We start from the raw sequence: 19400 nt of genomic DNA on the forward strand, positions 1-19400 counted from the left end.
TCAAAGGTGCTAATGCTTTCCTTGTGGTTATACAGGGAGAGTAATATGCATTGTAGTAGGTGTGTTAATAAATAAATGGCTGTATATAAAGTATATAATTTTCTAATATCATTCATCAAAATAGCCTTTGTTTACATATGCATGTTCATACACTATTAAATAAACAAGAACAAATTCTTTTGATACACGTTGAGTTGAAAGTGTGAGAAAAAAAATGTACACAACATGGATTAATAACCTTCATGAACCCCAACCTATGATGCAGCTAAAACTTTTTTGACATCAGAGAAATTAGCACATGGAAGATTATCACACTCAATTTGCTAATACATTATATATATATATATATATATATATATATATATATATATATATATATATGCCTGTGTATGTGTATGTATATAATATGCATAAAGCTCATGTCTTCATGTGCTTTCAATTTCATGGTAAATTATGAGCAAAACCATGACAAGGTGGCACAAAGTGAAATTTTCGAACCAAATGATTATAAACTACATTTTAACACAACATGAGTTTGCGAGCATTCAAACCAAGACTGTAGATAGTATTTAATGGGCTATAAGAATGTGCAAATGCTTTAATATTAGTGAGAATGCTTCATAGTTTGGGGCTCCTGCAGTGTTTACCAGTGTGTTCACAATTTGTAGAAGTTGCAATTACAAAATGTCTACAGAATATATTTGTTCTACAATGTATCAGAATTTGCGCTCAAATATGTTAAGAAGAGATTAAATGTGTTATTCTCTATTTTCACTTCTTTGCTTGAGACTTGCACGCATTGCCTGTTCTATGCTAGAAAGAATATTTTCTGTTGGATAAATACTGAATATTTACATTACTTCATATCGAGGTTGCAGTGGGTTTTAGAAATATTGCAAGGAAACTTCAATATATGCAGAGTTTGTATACGTTATTGGGAGCAGAGAAGAAGCACTAACATGCATGGAAATGATAAAAACCTTTAAAAAAAAAGGAAATAAACAGAGAATCTCACATGCAATCAGCCTCAAGCTGTTCCTTTAGAGCATGCGCTAAGCAAAGTCAGTTCACCTGAGAGTTTGTCCTACATAAAGGAAATGTCACCAGGCATCCCATCTCAATGCACTACAGCAGTGATGCATAAGGTGGAAGTTTAGCTGGCAATTTCAACTTCCCTTTAGAAAAATAAATATTTGTTTTCATTTTCAACACGCCAACTACAGTTTGAAATGAAAAGAGCCAAGAGCTAGAACCAGATAAGAAAAACGAGGTTGGATTTGGAAATCACAAAGTTACCAGACATCATGTTTTCCAAGCCCGTGTTTATGGAGAGTATGATGTGGGACAACAGATGATGCTTTTATGATGCCCTGGCAGAATATTTTGGATCCCTTTCCAGGATACAAATGAAGATGGATGAAGTTGTATTTTGCACATGCAAAAATGAACATTTCGACAATAGTGTGCTCAACAGACATAACGATTTGTGCCTTTAGTCAGAAGCATTTGCAAATAAACCACATGTGACTGTGATGATCGTTCATGTCCAAAAAACTAAAAAGAAAGTTGTGTGAAATAAAAATGAAAAAAAAAAACAACAGAAAAAGTCTCTTCAAACACTGATGTTTAAGAAAAATATCAACATGTCTGTTCAGTTAGTAATGGGGTTATTTTCAGGACCACCAGCACAATGATCAGAAAGAAGAGATACTAGGTAGGGCTGGGACGATATGCTTTCTCTCAATTTAATTTTTAACGATTTTTTTGCCGATTCGATTTAAATTGCAATTCCTCAGTATTGACGATTTTTAGTTTGCTTTTTAAACACCAGACCATCCGAAAAAGTTGCATGATGACCATGCAGCTTGGACTGCATATAAAAGTGCTGGTTTGAGTGTCTGTTGGCTCACTGCTGTGGTTTGGCTGTTAGCCCTGCATTTATCTCAGGATGGCGTCTTCTAGGTGGGAAGTAACGTTAGTTGTGTTACCGCAGTAGGCGACATGCATTTTACAAAGTTAACAAATAACTTTAAACATGTCCAGCTCTGCTTTTTTTTTCTTCAAAGCAAAAAATCCAAAATGTGTCCATACTTTTGACTGAAGATGTGATGGCTGAAGATTTTTCTCCGTCTTATTTTCGAGTGTTTTCCAAAACGTAATGATACTGGACAGTTGAAGAGAAACATTTCGCCCTCTGCAGGACAGAAGTGGTAACTTCTTCTCCACATGGCATCTAAATTTTTTATATACAGACTATGATCTTACACATATAAACATTTAAAATAAAATAAAATAAAATAAAAAAACAAAAACATATAAACATAAAAAAAAACCCCCAAAACATATAAACATTTAAAATAAAAAAGAAAAGATTTTTGTCCAAAAAAATCTATTTAAAAATTGTAAAACAAAAAAATCCAGAGTTTTATGTGAAATGATTTTTTTCTCCCGCCCTAATATTAGGTGACTACATCTTAGCGTTTTAGGGAAAATTTGAGTAATTTAATATTTTCACTAGCAAATACCTTCTGGATCTTGCTAAACATAGATTTTTGTTTCTAATTTTAAAATGCCTTGAACACATTAATACACACAGAACTGATCAAGACCCTGCATGGAGAAAATCAAAGGATGATGAACCACTCTAATTTAGGAGGCCAAGCTAGTTCAACAGAAGATGAGCCAAATAAATAATCAGGCAAGTTTTAAAAGTCTGTTCTTAGTGCTCCAAAACTACATGCTTATTTATGGAATGTGTTCACGGATAGAAAAATATTCATCTGTCAAAATACCCATAGACATGTGGATAGGTTCTCACTGTCCCATGCCTTTATTTGGCCGAAGTCGCCTTAAATTTGCCTGCTTAATTTTTTTATTCTCTTTTTTTTTTTAATCTGTTTTTTCCTCCTAACACATCACATTAATGCACCTAACATTAAAATGTCTGTTTTAGCCATATCCGCAACCCAAGATGCATTCTGCTTTGACTTGCAAATTGCCAAATAGTTGTTTAAACACAACCAACCCAACCAGTAGACAGGCTGTGTATGAATGTGTCATTTAGTAAATAATGTCATTTGATAAAGTCCCCAGGTTATTGGTTGGGCCATTTCTGAAAAATAACTTCCTTCTATTTATTTTCTGATAATGATTATTAGACCAGATGAAGTACTGGAAGCCATCCATCAAACTTAAGTGAGTAAAGTTGCACCTCTGCTGGCTGTGTTGCCCCCCATTGATAGTGACATCATTTACAGCACCTCCTTAATCAGTAAAACTTCTTGGATGGCCACAAAGTCTACCCGTGATATTGTTCTCTGAAAAATATATTACCTGCAGTAGCTGCTCATAGTTTTCAACCTTAAACATGATCTTATTCATCGTTGTGCTGGTGCTTCAAGGTTTGACAGCAGCAGGGGTCGTATTCATCACACATCTTAGAATTACTCCTAAGACTGTTAAGAGTTGACTTAAGAGTAAAAAAAAAAAAAAAAAAAAGATGTGCTGAAAGATGCACTTAAAAGTACTTATCAAGTGTCTCAACCACACTTCTTATGAAATTTAAGACTGGACCTTGGGGTTATCACAATACTAAAGACGTACGTGGAATTTCAAAAACTTCAGAATATCTTGGAGACATCTCAGAAAATTATGAAATGGACAATGGGAGTGTATATTTTGACAATAATCAACAAAATGATACAAAGTTGAGAAAATGGCAATGAATGAAAATCAAATGTTCCTAATTTAACTTCTTTTTTAATAAATTAACTGTACAGTTTTGCACATGTTAACATACAATACCTGCTATGTCCAAATTGTATTGTCTGATCAGAAGCTTCCAGCTCCCATGTCTCTTTTGCATCTATGCCATCCTCTACAGGCAACTCCCAATCACTTAGGTCTCCTCTGGAGGTGTCTTAAATATCCAAAAAGTAATTCTTATACTTGAGAAAGTTGATAAATACCAGTAGCTTTAGGTTTTTTAATTTGACAGTAGAACCAAGTCCAGAAACGCTCAGCATTTAGAACTAAAATATCCCTCTAAGAATTTGATGAATACAGCCCCTGGATTTCAGGCTGCTGCTTTCAAAGGGCAGAGTGAACATGAAACAAAACACATGCAGCATAAGCACATACTGTATGTATGGTAGTGAATTTGGTGATTGCGTTGCACTTGCAAATACACGCTGCTACTCAACAGATTCATAAAAGGAAAAGGTTGCACTTCAGGTGGATGGTGTTTGTTGTTCTCCGGTTTCCTGACGAGACACCTCTTCTTACACAGATTGTGACATCCCAGCCACACAGTTTGGAAGATGAATGGCTCTCATATTGGCCTCTGGTCGCCTGTGATAGCATTCTTTCGAAAAACACACAATCACCACCTTCCTTTGGCCAACTGAGACAGACAGGGATAAACTGACATTTCAGAACAGCAACATGAAACGTGACCTTTTGCATAGAAGCCTACAATAAAACACATTTTCTACAGCACATCCAGGCTGTGGACACACCTGATAAAAACCAAAGTGTGCTGAGTTCTACAGTACTGCAGATTATCTATCATTTACTCGGCTGCACGTCAAGGAACATGATGTTCAGTTCACAGAGTGACTTTCAAAACTGGCAAGTGTGACGTACAAGAGGCAGTCATCTAAAAAGCATGTTTATAAAAAAAGGAGCTTTGAGATGGTGTGGAAATATTTCTGCAGCCGGAGGGTCACTACATTTCGTACAAGAATATTTTCTGCAGATGCATATTGATAACAGGAAACAACCAGTCTTTTTCATATATAGTATGTGCCTTATTCAGCTAGACTTTACGTAAATATTTAAATCATGCATTATGGCTGACGCAAACAGATTTAATTAAATGTGGAGGCGCAGCAGACACAAATCAGGAAACCCACCAAGCTGCTGTCTCGGCTTGCCTTGGCTTGAAACTACGCATCTTTTAATGTAATTTAATCATGCTGCGTTAAAATGAATACACTCAGCAAAAATAAAAACCAAGCCATGACGTGTGCATGACTAGTTTGGGGCTCCTGAAGTAATCCCATAAATTTGAAGAGCAAAGAATAGAAATAAACAGATGAATAATAATTAAAAAAAAAAGATTTGCTCAGAAAACTTTTAAGTTGAAAAGACAGCAGTGTGCAAGGAAATAAAAACCAGTGAGGAAATAAATGGCTTAATGTTTTGGTATTGCCATAAAAATAGTATAAATAAATATTGTTGTTTGCATGCATCTGAGTAAGGCTTTACAACCTGGCTTACACATTCCACTTGGATCAAGTAAGTCATCTATTAGTCTGAAGTGCAAAGGGAAAACTTCTACAAATATGTTAGTTTGAAATAAGTATCCATTTCTGAAAATGCTTATTCATGCAGTATCGTTACTCTCCATTTACAAAGGACAAGAAGAAGCCAGGAACGGAACGTGGAGCTGCAGGTTGTGTAAAATCCATGCTTAAAGAGGAAGAGGTGATCTCAAGTCAATAGTTTCTCTCTCCAAACCTCATCTTTTTGCTGCAGACAGCTTGTGAGGGTTTCTATGTGGGCGTCTTTAAACTGGCTGTCTTTCCTGGCTAAGCTCTGTTCCACTGGATGAGTCAGTTTTTAATTGATGTGTTCTCTAAGGCATTGCTCGTACAATCTTTGCCCGTCCTTGTGCTCTTTGGGGAAATCACAAATTGCAGTGCAAATTCCATCACAAAGCAGTCAGTCCAAGAACTGGCCCTTAAAACTGCTCCAAGGTGCTTGAGAGCAGAAAATATGACCACTTTCATGACTGCAGTTCATTTTTTTATGTTCTTAAGGACAAAAAATTGTCTTGAACACACTTTAATGCTCACATGTGCACTTTGGGCTTTTGGTTGTAGGTTAGAATTGAAAGAATAAGCGACAGGGGAGACATCGCTCCTCCTGCTCCTCAAATGTCTAAGTTGAAGGCCCGAATGAGAAGATCCAGGTCGCCAATGTTTGCAGCTTGGAAGAGCTCAGGCTGGTCCATCATGGATAAGGCTATCCTCAGAGCTGCCCAGATGTTTCCAGACATCACCTGGTGGGACTGCTGCCGACTTCGGCTTTTCCTCTGAAGACTTAAGGCAGTCAGGAAGTTACTGGCCGCCTCTCTGGGAAAACAATGACAAATACAACATGTCATGTTGATTAAAATGAAATATTTATCGAGAAGAAATCCCAATAAAAGTTATATAATAGTTACTTATAAAAAAGATTGATGGTTAAGGTAATTTAATTCAAATAAAGTTATAAATAAAATTGTTAAATAAGTTTTAAATATTTGCTCATCTTAGTGTCTCAACTTGCTCTAACTGGCATGTTTGGCTGATTCGGTTGTGAACTCTTGCTAACCATAAGAGTTCAGACACATGTATTGTAGTTTATGTTGACATCACAGATCAACAGAGATGAATTATGGTTTGCCACTTTGCCTTTAATGATACAGGCAGGACTTCCTAAATCTCCTTCTTCCACTCTTAATGGCTTTATACATAGCTAAGCATGTGTCTAATAAACTAAATAACCGCACAATAAACACTCAAAATGTAAACCAAATTTTTTCTGTACACTCAAAGCTATTTTTGAATGTTAAATGAGGTGAATAAACTCAACAATAATTCAACTTTCACCAACCATGGTAGAGTGGTTCTTCCACTCTCATAACCTGAGGCTGCTCACCTGTGTGCCCCCAGATTGATACAGCTGATGCCCAGGTTGTAGCGGGACCTGATAAACCCTGGATGCAGCTCAAGGGCTCTTGTGTAAGCTTCCACCGCCTCCTCGCTACGATCACCATTTGCCAGCGTGGCTCCCAGGCGGTTCCACAACAAGTAGTCCTAGATGGAATGAGCATTGGGTTTTCAAAGATGCCAGATTGTCATGATGAAGATTTGTTTTCATCAAGTTTAGTGAAATGTGTGCTGCTGGATGGATACACAATATGACCTACATAGATATTTATAGGTGTGTCTAATTACTTAACACAAGCTTATAAGGTTCTTTTGTTTTCTTCATTCAAATTTAATACCAACTGAATTTTCAAGTTAAAGTTAATTTACCGAGTTTTTCACCTTTGACCCTAAGAGGCAGGGTCTCATGGTTAAGAGAAGGCCAGATGAAACAGAGGTGAGTGATTTCTTGTTTAGCTATGAATCAACAGTGACAGCATAACAATCCAAGTTTTGGATAAGCAAGCTATAATCTTCTGATATCCTGAAGCCCAAATAATAAGGTTGTCTGGGAACACTACGGCTTTCTGATGGAAAGTATCCCAAGTAGGGTAATTTAGGGAAAGCAGAGTTACATCATAGTTGATGTCCTTGCCATTGTTTCCCACCTGCAGCTAAAGAGGAACATGCAGAGGTCAGTGGTCTGTTACAGTATAGAGGTCCTTCATCTCTGGTTAAGCCCGGCAGCAGGGTATAATTATCTCCCTTTTGTGTTCAGAGCTGTTGTTGCAGCAGGGGAGCAGATATTACCAAGTCAAATGTGGGAGACTGGATTTAACATTGAGCAGTGGCGGTTTGGGACATAGCTCGGTGCATGAAGAATGATTTGCATCAAGGAAATGGATCAAAAGTTTGTTGTTTGTGGGTGTTTTGCATGCGGCGTCTTTGCACTCTTGTGTAGGAAAATGCTTTTAGTTCTCTGGATAAACATTTCTCTCACTAACACTTGACTATAAGTATTGAGTAGCTCTTTTATCAAAGTATTTACCTCCTTTTTTCAAGCTTGAGGAAGGGATATATTCTTTTCAATATTTTTCACGGCATTGTAATGCTCCTCCAAGAAATTGCATTCTTTCATTCAGATTGTCTCTGCATACAGATTTGTCACATTCTTGCACAAAATGGACTGTTTGCACACACCAGAACAATTGGGATCTTAAAAAGACTTCTTGTGCATGTGTTTAACATCACCTGCTGGCGTTCAGCTTGTATCTACTTGCATGTAAACTGCAGCTCGTGGCTGCCCCTGTTCATACATTAGGGCAGTTTCAGAGTATTTGAAATAAATCTTGCCTTTCCATTAGGAAGCCTGCATTTTTTCATATATGTGGCAACATTTGCTCAAATCCTTGTAAAGGATCCTTACTGTGCACATATGTGTGACAGTCAATAGTTCAGCAGTTCAGATTTCGGCTGTTTTACATGTTGCTGTGGGAGTTTGGTGTGCCTCGCTGCTTCTGTTTGCATGAACTCCCTCGCGATATTTGTGGCTCCATTTCACCATGTTGTGTGTACATGCTTCAGGGCTTCATGTCTGCTGTTTGCGTTGGAGAGAAAACATGTGGTGCGTAGCAGATCACGACACTTGTAGTGCAGTGAGATTTCACTGAAATTTTTTTAAATGACTCATCTTGCTTACTCTTTGTCATATTATGATTACTGTTGCTCTGAAGATTTGCAATAAATTTTCCTTCAACCTGAGCTGCAGGTTTTCTCCCAGGGAACAAGATTCATGCTAAATGAATTTTTCTGCAGATAAAATAACCCAGAGGACAACTGTATATTGTGGAAAGAAAAGCAGCCTCAGAAATCCAAATTGATAGATAATGAATGAAACAAAAATAAAATAACATACTCTGTAAAATCTGGTTTGTAAAATGTATTAACCTACCAACACCTACCAGCTTAAATATGCAAACAACAAGCATCACTAGGCTTTTTTGTATGAGGGAAACTGACAGTGACACTTATAATGTATCACAGTGTGAGAATTTGATTAAAAGAAAATAAAATAAAAACAAACCATAAACAGATCACAGACAGAAAGTTTACATAGTTGGCATATTACAGTTCCAGCTGGAATCAAAAAGCTGCCAGACATGTTGCCTCTCTCAAAAGAAACCAAGGCATCTCACTACTTATGTCTACAGAACTGCCAACATAGCTCTGAGCCTTAACTCTACATCCTGACATAAAACTACAACATTGTAGATTGTCTCAGCCCTTTACAAGTGTTTCCTGAAATATAATTTTTTTTCCTTAAATAGGAAATTGTTTTCTTGATTTCATTTTTTTCTAAAATGTATATTTGTTTCATAAAAATTTAAAAATGTTTCAAAAATGTTTAAAATTTAAACTTGTTTTTTTTTTTTTTTTTTTCTTTATTTTTTTCTTTATTTATTTATTTTTATTATAATTTGTTCTGAAATTGTGAATTGGCTTTCAAAATGCAATTTTGGTTTTGTATTTTGAAATGTTTTTTTTTTTTTTTCATTTTATTTGTTTTGCACTTCCCAGCCACTGTAGTTAAAGGAGCATTGGCATGTTTAGAGTTGTTAAGATCACATGGTCTCTTGGAAATGAGATTCATCTCAAGGAGAACGGACACTCTGCGGACAGTAGTGGAAACATTTTAGACATACAAGACTGATAGTTTGAGAAAAATGCTGAGGAACCCATTTATGTTAAATTGAAAAAACCACCTGAACAGAGACGGTGGGCTCAGGGGTCACCTGCCCAGTACTGCAGCCCTGATTCTCAGGAGCTGTCACAACATTTCACACATTGGACTTTGTGACTAAAACAGTTTTGTTCATGCAGTGATAATGGCTTAAGCAAGCAGCAGGCTGGTCAGATGGGTCAGCGATGACAGCGCGTGAATATAAACTGAAACTCCCAGCTATGTGGAGTTTTCATGTTAACCAACTTTGCATGGGTTCTCTCCGAGCTTCCTTCCACAGTACAAAGACATGCACATTAGACTGATATGAGTGAGTGCGAGTCGGATTGGATGTTTGTATTGGTTCACTAAAGGAACAGCTCAGGCCTGCCTGCATTTAAAAACTCTGTTAATGTGAAAAAATTAGACGATAATCCTGATATGATAAGAAAATGGTTTAAAAAAAAACCGTGAACATGGATGTTCTATTAGTTCACTTTATTTTTTAATGTTTATGTGTTTTCTTTTTAAAAACGAGTTTGAGGACATTATGACAATTCACAGTGTCATGTTTGCAAATGTTTTTTTATGCGTGTGGGGGGTTTCTTACCTCAGGCCGCACCGACAAGGCCGTGTTGAAGGCATCTACAGCTTTGTTGAACTCTCCGCTAAGATTGAAGAGCACACCGAGGCCTGTCTGCAAATCTGGGTCAATGCTGTCAGAGTTGTGCTGAACTGCTTCCAGGAAGAGCTCCTTGACCTCCGGTAGCAGTGAGCTATAAACACACACACACACACACACACACACACACACACACACACACACACAGATGGACAGATAAGGATTAGTGTGACTTAAGGCTGCTGAATGAGCACTCTTTAAGATTGCTGAGCTACGATGTGCTCTGTGCTGCATGTCAACTTTTTTTCATACAGTCATGATGGGCATGTGTTCACATTGCTGCTGTATGATCTGCTTTACATGGGCCGTGAGCACAGTTTGTCTGGTGGAGTGTAAACACCAAACACACTCTGACGCAGACCCCATAAAGCGGACTCTGGTTCACTTGCAAACAGACGATCCGGTGGACCAAAGGGGATGTGATGAATGCAGTCCGTGATAAAGCATGTAGAAATTGTTTGGGTGGGAGGAAAAGCAAAACCAACAATGTGTGTTAAGGAAAAAAAAAGTATATGTTCTGCACACGAGAACAAGAATAATTAAAAACACAACTTTTTGACAGCTTTTACTTTGCAGCTATTGTGTTTGCAAATGTGACAGCTCATTTCTAAAGGATGTACCTGATGCACATAAAGTAATACTACTACCTTTTTTGTTGGCTAATCTAGACATCATTTCTTTGTCCTTTTACTGATCATTGTTTTGCCCATGTGATTTCCTCCTGTCCCCTCACTGGCTCTTCGTTTCTTATGCTGCGTTGTGGTTCAGGACTCTGTGTAAGACCTGCAGTCAAACCCTCTCAAGCAGAGGTTTTGGTCATTTGGTTGCAGCAGATGATGAATAAAAAATCAGCTGTTTGTTGGGCCTCTGACTGATCATGGTAAACTGATCTGACAGCAAGAAAATCTTTGAATTCCAAGTTTTTAATCATCTTTGAAACATTTCAAAGATTTGTTCTTCCTGTTTTATAATCCTTGATAGGAACAGAGGACTTTATATAATCCTTGATAGACACAGAGATGACTTTAGATCATTGTATTTCTTCTTGACTGAATTTCTGTTGCAGCCTTTTTACCCATCTGGATCAAAAGTACATGGACAGTTTACTGATGGTGCAGAATTCCTCTGAATTCAGTCTCAGCTCAGAGGTTCTGGATTTACTTGCTTTTGGACATCAGGACAAGCTTTTGCCTTCAAACTGCTTCTCAAAACAGATTTTTATCAGAGAGGATATCCTGATTTCTTCTGAACCATCATTCACTTGATTATGTATGGATTTGACATCGTTTCATGTTACTGGTGCAACATGTAAAACTTGATGCTGTCATATTGTCAACAACAACATCAAAAACATTATAATAATAATAATAATAATAATAATAATAATAATAATAATAATAATAATAATAATAATAATAAGAAGAAGAAGAAGAAGAAGCCATTTTTCAGAAACAACAACCAAATTATTTAATTCTCCGTGTTCATTTGGTGGTCTCTTTCGTCTAAACCCTTTAAGTAGGTCATGGTTTCCCTTAAGCTCGGTGTGATAAAATGCTGGAGGGTAAAGCAAAATATCCAAAAGAGAAAAGGAGACTGGACATCTGACAGGAGAGTACTGTAAGGTTAAAGAGAGAAGGATGGGCTGTGCAGCAAAAATGAAAACAGCTTATCCTGCACAGTCTCGAGGGGAGAGCGCAGTAATTAGGTTGTACCTGTATCTCTCAGCACCGACTAGACGATTAATGATTTGATAAAGCTTTTCTTTACTTTGGGAGAAGAATTAAGCCTTTTAATCTGATATGCCTAACAGCCTCATCCATCGGGCTTAACGTCATACAGACAGCCTTCCTTCTACAGCTGTGAGAACCGTTAAACAAGATGGATATGTGTAGATCCATGTCTGGTGTCTCACCAGTGAAATTAAAGCAATAGCAGTTGCAGTGGGAGACCTTGAGTTTAAGTGAATGAAATGAGTTTCTGAAACTGCCAGTAAAGATATTTATTTTCAGAGGGAAACACTCAGTGTGATCTGATATTATGTTCATCATCTACCTGTTGTGTCTGAGCCAAACTTTCCAATGGGATGTCAGTATCATTTGTACCTTTTAGAAGCCGTTTCTAACAGAAGGACTGTTGACTTTATTTCTTTGATGCATTTGTCATGAGGGCATAACATACACGCCACGAAAATTACACACACACACAAAAAAAAAAAAGAATGATGGAGAAAACACAACAGCTTATCATGAAATTATACATATCATTGAATATAATATTTAAAAAAGAAATATGATTTAAAGCAAACTTTCAGAAAGTATTCATTACAGATCTACATTGCAGAAAACAACAGTAAAAAATAAAAAAAAGTCAAATTGTGATATTAATATTATTATTGTGTTTATTAATCATTCAAGTGACCTTAAATCTCAGTTCTTATTATGATGTATTAAATAGTGAAACTATTTAACCTTTCCAAAAAGAAAGGTTTGGTCTAAATCATTTGAAACTTGATCAACTTTGAGATTAATTACTTTTGAGGAGGTTTGGTTGTTCTGTGGTTCCTCCTTTCTTATTGATATTTGCTACACCTCAACTTTACATCATGATGATAAACAGTCGGTCAAGAGTTGAAACACTTTACCTGTCATGTCTGGCCATGCTAAGAGCATAAGACATCTTTCGCTGAGAGTTTGGGGATCCCATCAGGTGATTCTTGCCCTTTAGGAGGTGCTTGTACTTGGGATTGTGTTTCAGCCAGCGAAGCAAGGCTTCACAAGCATCATGGCGCATACCAGTGTTGGTCAGGCTCACTGCCAGAGCCATGAGGGCCAAAAGGTTATTTGGGTGGAGCTCCAAACACCTGGATGGAGACAAGAACCAGGCATGGGACAGGAGAGAAAGTGTGATGGGCGCACTTCAAAGAGAAATCTCGATTTGACAAGCATTAATTAGGACAGGCCAAAGCAGAGGAACATCAGGCACTGGCTAATGATTTCCATGTCAGGATGGTTGAGCTGCACCTTTCCTGCCCTGCCTCTGCTCCAGAGGAGCAACTCTGCATGCTGGCCACAGCTGTATGATTTGAATCAACTTTGCATTTAGGGAAAACACCCATGGTGATCACTGTAGAGATGGGGAGTGCTTTTGAGATGATTGCTCATGTTACATCATGGGTTACATAATCAGTTATATGGATGGTTGCCACTGAGATCAATCCTGGCTTTTGTAACTGAAAAGGAGAACAGCATGGAGCAGTGTTCGATGAACGACTTGGATTAGTAAAGAGACTAGGGGAGGAGCAAGAGCAAGATTCGGTTTTCATCAAGATTCATCCCTGATGTGCTGCAGCTGATGCGCCAAACTCCCTAAAACCTTCCTAATCTCCACCAACTGACTCAACAACAACAACTTAGACGCCTGCTGTGAAGATTGGTGAAGATTGCACAGATTGTCGGTTACCAACACACATACAGTATACAGTATACAGTATATATATATATATATATATATATATATATATATATATATATATATATATATATATCGATGAAGACCTACACATTATATGTATATATATATATATATATATATATATATATATATATATATATATATATATATATATATATATATATATATATATATATATATATATAATGTGTAGGTCTTCATCGATAGACCTAAATAGGCATTAACATCCAACGATAAAACAGTAGCGTGTTCAACTGGTGATTAAACCATATGTGCTTTCACGTTATATACTCACCAAAAGTATCCAATTATCCCCAAGAAAAACACACAGATTGTCGCCTTATCTTACAGGTGTTTGAAAAATGTTATATATATATATATATATATATATATATATATATATATATATATATATACACATAATAATTCACCTTTTTGAAAGCTGTGGAGGCAGACTGAAACAAAGTAATCCAACAGCATTGTAACATGATGCTTTCCATCTGAAGAAGCCTGCGTAGTAACACGAGGACTAGTGCCAGCCAAACACTCGGTCTCACTTCCTACCAAACAATTCGCTTCACAGATGGATGATTACATAACAAAGTAAAAAAAATCAATGTATGAAATAAATAGAAATTTGAATAGTGTTAATATGCACAAACATGTAGGATTAAACGAGGTTCTTATAAGGAATGAAAATTGTGTCATTTTCCTCGTTTCTAATCCATTTATTATATTTTGTTTGTTTCGTAGAACAATGCAGAAATGAAGACGCTGGAACAGAAATGATGTTTTCTGATGAATGGCCGTCTGGTGTTTTCTGCTGACTTGTCTTTCACACTCCCAGAAAGCTGTAATTTCTGGATTCAGCCTTGTTATGAATGAAAGTGGGCCAATTCCCATTGAGGAGTCTTGTCAGAACCTGACTCCTGCAGTCAACATCCATAAGGGTTCCTCTATTTTAAGAAAAATAATAAAAGAATGAACATCTTCCAGTTAATGGTAACTTTGGTAAATAACTGAAGTTTTAATTGTACTTGGAGCTTTTAATATGAACAGGTATTGAAAGTTGTTTTTAAAAAGAATCAACTCCCCCTCTTTTTTTTTTTAGCTAGACATACTGCTGTTTGAAAGTTGTGGGCAAATATGATTTTGGGGTTAATTTTTTTTTTTTTTTTTTTTTTTTTTTTTAAACAAAACATGTCATAGTTACACAGTTTTGATCTTGAAGTGTGCTGGAACGACAGTGTTTCTGATTACCTTTGGAGGGAGACAATTGCTGCCTGCTCATTCTCATTTTCAGCCTGTGTGGTCCCCAACACCTGCCAGGCCTGCAGGGAAAATGAAATAAATTTAATAGCTAAACAGGAAGAACAAGCAATGAGGTCCAACACAGAGCAAACTTTAAATGTGAAAGTAGAAAGCGCCATTCAAGCCACATAACGACACAACTGAATAAAATCCAAATTTTGAAATGATGAAATCAGTCCTCCGTATTGTATGTGTAAGGGCACATTAAATAACCTGTTCTAAAACTAATCTCTGTCAAAGCCATTTGTTTGGCTCTTTGAAATGTGAGGGGAAATTATTTCTGAATGATTCAGTGGGGCAATAAGCCACTAAGCGCCCTGGAAGGAATTTTGGAATCGTATTAGTTCCATACACCGCGGGATAATCCTCTCCTCAGAATAACTGCCACATTTCTGTATGTTCCAGGGGATCCTCAAAGCACTTTGTACGAAGGCTTTGCTCTTTCAACTTGCAAAGAGGTCACTTCTTTTGAATCGGGGAATATAAAAAGTGGAAAAAACCTACAGAATGAGATATTATTCAGCTCGCTGGGCAAATGGAAAAACTCATCAAGAGCAAGTTGAGGATTTTTGCTACAGTAAACAACTCTTTTAACATGAAGAAAAAAACTCTTGCCTGCTACACGCAATCAGGGAAAAGCCTGTAGGTGCTGCCTACTAAATCAGCTTTGCGCAGCCTGTGGTCAGTGAAGCATTTTTCCTCTTGAGTTTTCCACAGCAGGAGGTGCTGGGAGTTGGACTGGATTTGGTTTTAAGTGATCCCATGTAGAGGATCAATACTGAACTTTAGTTCTGTTGGCTTTCTGTACTATAAATTTATTAACTTTCTTTATCAAAATAAATCACTTTTGAAAATAGAAAGATCCCCCGGGTTAAATAAGGAAAATAAGGATAAGGAAATTTTAAATTGTGTTTGCATGTTTGAGTACTAAATGACTTAACCTCTGAGTCATGAGGGTCTTGTAAGACGGCTGCTTCCAGCAAAAGCACAGCGTTTGGCAGGTCCCCCTCGCGCGATTTCTTCAGTCCCTCCTCAAAAGCATTAGGTAAGTCCTTATAAGGATTATCTGTGTGGAAGTAGTAACCCTGTCAGTAAAAAAACAAAAAAAAACAAAAAAAAAAACAGTGAGAATGTCAGTTTGCTTTCTCCACATTCAGATGCAAACCAGTGCAACTGTCCTGCACTGTTGTATGTTTAAGTAAAGCTCAAGCAGCAGGAATCGATCTTTTCTGCTTAACATCAAACCTTGGCTGAGTTCCTCAGGGTTTGTCTGTTCTCTTTAAATGTTAGACTTTGAATTTTCAAACCGTGATTACCTTGGTGTATTGCATATGTTTGAGCTCAATGACTTTTTCTGTAAGAACTATCGCTGTGCTGGGAATCAATCAAACAGCCCCAGAAGTCTGATTTTCATATGATTTTCTACTATGAATGGTCAGCTGAGGGGGGAATTACACTGCTTAGTTACATGCACCAGAGTCAAATAAGCTTTATCACATCTTAGTCCAACATGGGGTTTATGTAATTACTTTTGTAAAATACATTATTTACCATAAAAGTGATCTGGAGTTTCATTACTTTGCAGAACGCAGAAACTGCTCTTCCGCTGCTGCCCCCACAGCAATGGTTCAAGCTAAATTAAAGTGCTAAAATATCAAATAACACACACAAACTAACAATCAAGGCAGCAACTTTTGTGTTGTCATGTTAAATAATTGTTTCTACAAAGTTCATTGATTAATATATTTGCTTTAGTTTTCTGTTTGACAGGAGTTGTTAACCACGAGCAATAGCTGTGAAAATTTGGCAATTTTAAACAACCTTCTGTCCATAGAATATCTAATATGAGAATGGGAAAGTATCTCATACAAACTTGCCAAAGTATCCCTTTAAGACGTTTACTGTCAGCCCTACTGGGTATAATTTAAGACAGTACCTCTTAGATGAATAAATACAGGCAGTGTTAACAGTAAACAGGCTGTAAATATTACTTATCACTACATCAGTAACATCAGGACCAGTTTTTGCTCATGCAGAGTGTAACCTTTTAATGACAGTGACCTTCTCATGTGGAGATACACTGGAGGGAATCTGCGCCTGCTCGTCTTCTGTCAGCCAGTTTCGTCGCGCCAGCTCCTCCCACTCTGCCTGCATCTTATCCCAGAACTCAGTATCCGACTACAGAAATTACAGAGAGGGGACACAGAGCAGAGATGGAGGATGGATAGATCGGGGGAGGGAGTGGAGGTTGACAGGGGGGAATGAGTGATTAGTGCTCTGTAGAACAACAGCTCTTGTTACATTTCCCATCACCGTTCTGTTGGAAATGCCAGCTCTGTCAGGCCCTGTAATACATGAACTCCACACTTGCTGAGTCATTAAAACTGAAGACAGAGGCACAGTTAAAAGGGACAACCCGTGCAGAACCTCAAGAAAAAGCAAACAAACAAACAAAACCAAAACATGCTTAAAATAGATTCTCACGTTCGAATTGATCTGGCAGGTTAATGGACTTAACAATAAATAGAAAAAGAATAAACATAAAAATAAATTGTTATTAATGCATAAATCTGATCATGGTAAGATTTTTTTAGTTGACATCCCCTTGGACCCATCTAAAAAACCCTGAACCCTTAAAGTCTGTATTCGCCTGACATTTAAAATGTTATTTGCTGGCATTTCATTTGCTGACTGACGATAAGCACATCACTGTGAATGGGAAACCTGTCAGTTATACCAATTCACTTCCTACAATTGCTACTTGTTTTCTATCTGTCAGGAAAATGAAGCTTAGGATTCTTAAATGCAATGTACAAGATAGATGAATAGTTATATTTCTTTCATCAACTAACTTGGCAATAGTAACGTGGTAATTAGATTGAAGATAATTCCTTCAGTGGACTAGAATGACTTTACTTTAGTTGTAACAAAATATACAAAAATAAAATGATAATAATAATAATAAGAAAAAAAAATAAATCAAAATTTAAAGAGCTATTTTGGATAAAACATTTCCAAAGGAATTATTTAGTGCACAACTTTCTTTTAAAACCATATCTATAAATACAGTGTCTGAAAAAGACCTCACTACTGCGGTGCAAATGGTTTTCATCACAGTAATCACTGAATAATGATTTGACTTTGTTTCATATATTAAATTCACAGAAAGAAAGGTTTTTATATATATTACTGTTTAAGAAACAGATTATAAGATAAAGCAGATCCTTAAGCAGAAGGATGATGAGTTGATGATAGTCAGAAATTCAGTCGTTGTTGTGTCGTTTGTTGTAATACAGCACAAGTTGTCAGAAAACATTTATGCAAAGTAATGTTGGAGCTAAGACAGTTTTGTTTTGTCTAAAAACATTGATAACATCTAAGTTGAGAGACATTGTTTGTATATTTTGGGCTTAATGTTGGCGTAGTGGTTAGCACTGCAGTCTCACAGCAAGGAGGTATCTAGTTTGACACTTAGGTGGCACAAAGTCAGTAGCCTTTCTGTGTGGAGTTTGCATGTTCTCCCTGTGTATGCTGTGGGTTCCTCTGGGTACTCTGGCTTCCTTCCACCGTCCAAAGACATGCGTGATAGGGTAATTGGTTACTCGAAATTGTCCCTAGGCGTGCGTGTGAGTGTGAATGGTTGTTTGTCTCTGTGTTGGCCTTGCGATGGACTGACGACCTGTCCAGGGTGTACCTTGCTTTCCGCCTAAAGGCTGCTGGGATAGGCTCCAGCTCCCCCGCAACCCTTACTCAGATTAAACGGTTTCAGAAAATGAATGAATAATTGAAAAGATAGTTTTATTTTCATATTATCAGTTCACTTTTATTATAAGTATTAGAGAAAGCACAACTATATCATAGCACAGAATTGTAGTAGTAATTTGCCATTTTGGGAGCATACCAATGACCTGGTTGCATCTGTTCAGGAGTGCCTCTCGCTTTTTTCATCTCATGTTTTTATTTGACTGACCTCAAATAAGTAATTAAATCCTTTAATAAGCTTTATTGTCATTGGCTGGGACATTAATGGCTTATGATTTAACTTAGCCTGTTTACAGTAAACAGAGAGGCAAATACTTAGTGAGAGGCATTACAAAACAATTTTGTATAGAAGTTATGTTGGGATTAAGTTTATACAAATTATCATTTTTTCCTGTTGGTTTGGTGTTTAATAACTTGTGCCACTGTTTCATGTGCACATTACTTTCACTGCAGAGGCATTTAGCGTCGTGACTGAAAAAAAAAAAAAAAACTTGTTTGAAATGAATTGCCACAGTTTTTCTTTTCCAGCTGGCTGATTCCATGATTCTTGGCCGTCTTCCTGTCAGAGGCAGAACAAACTGGCAAGAATAATGCCAAACAGAGCAGAACAGCCTCGTGTGACTTACTGAGTCCTCTGCAGCCAGAAACTCATCAAGACACGACAGCTACTCTTTACAGTTAGTGTGTGTGTAGTGACACTGTATGTAAGAGACAAGACAGAGAGAAAGCTGTAAGGATGCTTGTGTTTGTGTCAGAGGTC

General features: G+C 37.1%; 1 protein-coding gene across 1 annotated transcript in view; it reads right to left on the reverse strand.

Moving 5' to 3' along the window:
• Positions 1 to 5935: 5935 nt before the first annotated feature.
• Positions 5936 to 19400, reverse strand: part of pex5la (peroxisomal biogenesis factor 5-like a) — a gene marked incomplete at both ends in the record, with an annotated part of 84686 nt that continues 71221 nt past the window's right edge. The window contains 7 exons of the mRNA XM_079244733.1: positions 5936 to 6137; positions 6706 to 6863; positions 10025 to 10190; positions 12738 to 12956; positions 14828 to 14898; positions 15820 to 15963; positions 16940 to 17056. Coding sequence (XP_079100859.1) covers positions 5936 to 6137; positions 6706 to 6863; positions 10025 to 10190; positions 12738 to 12956; positions 14828 to 14898; positions 15820 to 15963; positions 16940 to 17056 — 1077 coding nt within the window. The remainder of the gene's footprint in view (positions 6138 to 6705; positions 6864 to 10024; positions 10191 to 12737; positions 12957 to 14827; positions 14899 to 15819; positions 15964 to 16939; positions 17057 to 19400) is intronic.

Source organism: Telmatherina bonti, assembly GCF_933228915.1.
Source record: "Telmatherina bonti genome assembly, chromosome: 8".
Lineage (NCBI taxonomy): Eukaryota > Metazoa > Chordata > Actinopteri > Atheriniformes > Telmatherinidae > Telmatherina > Telmatherina bonti.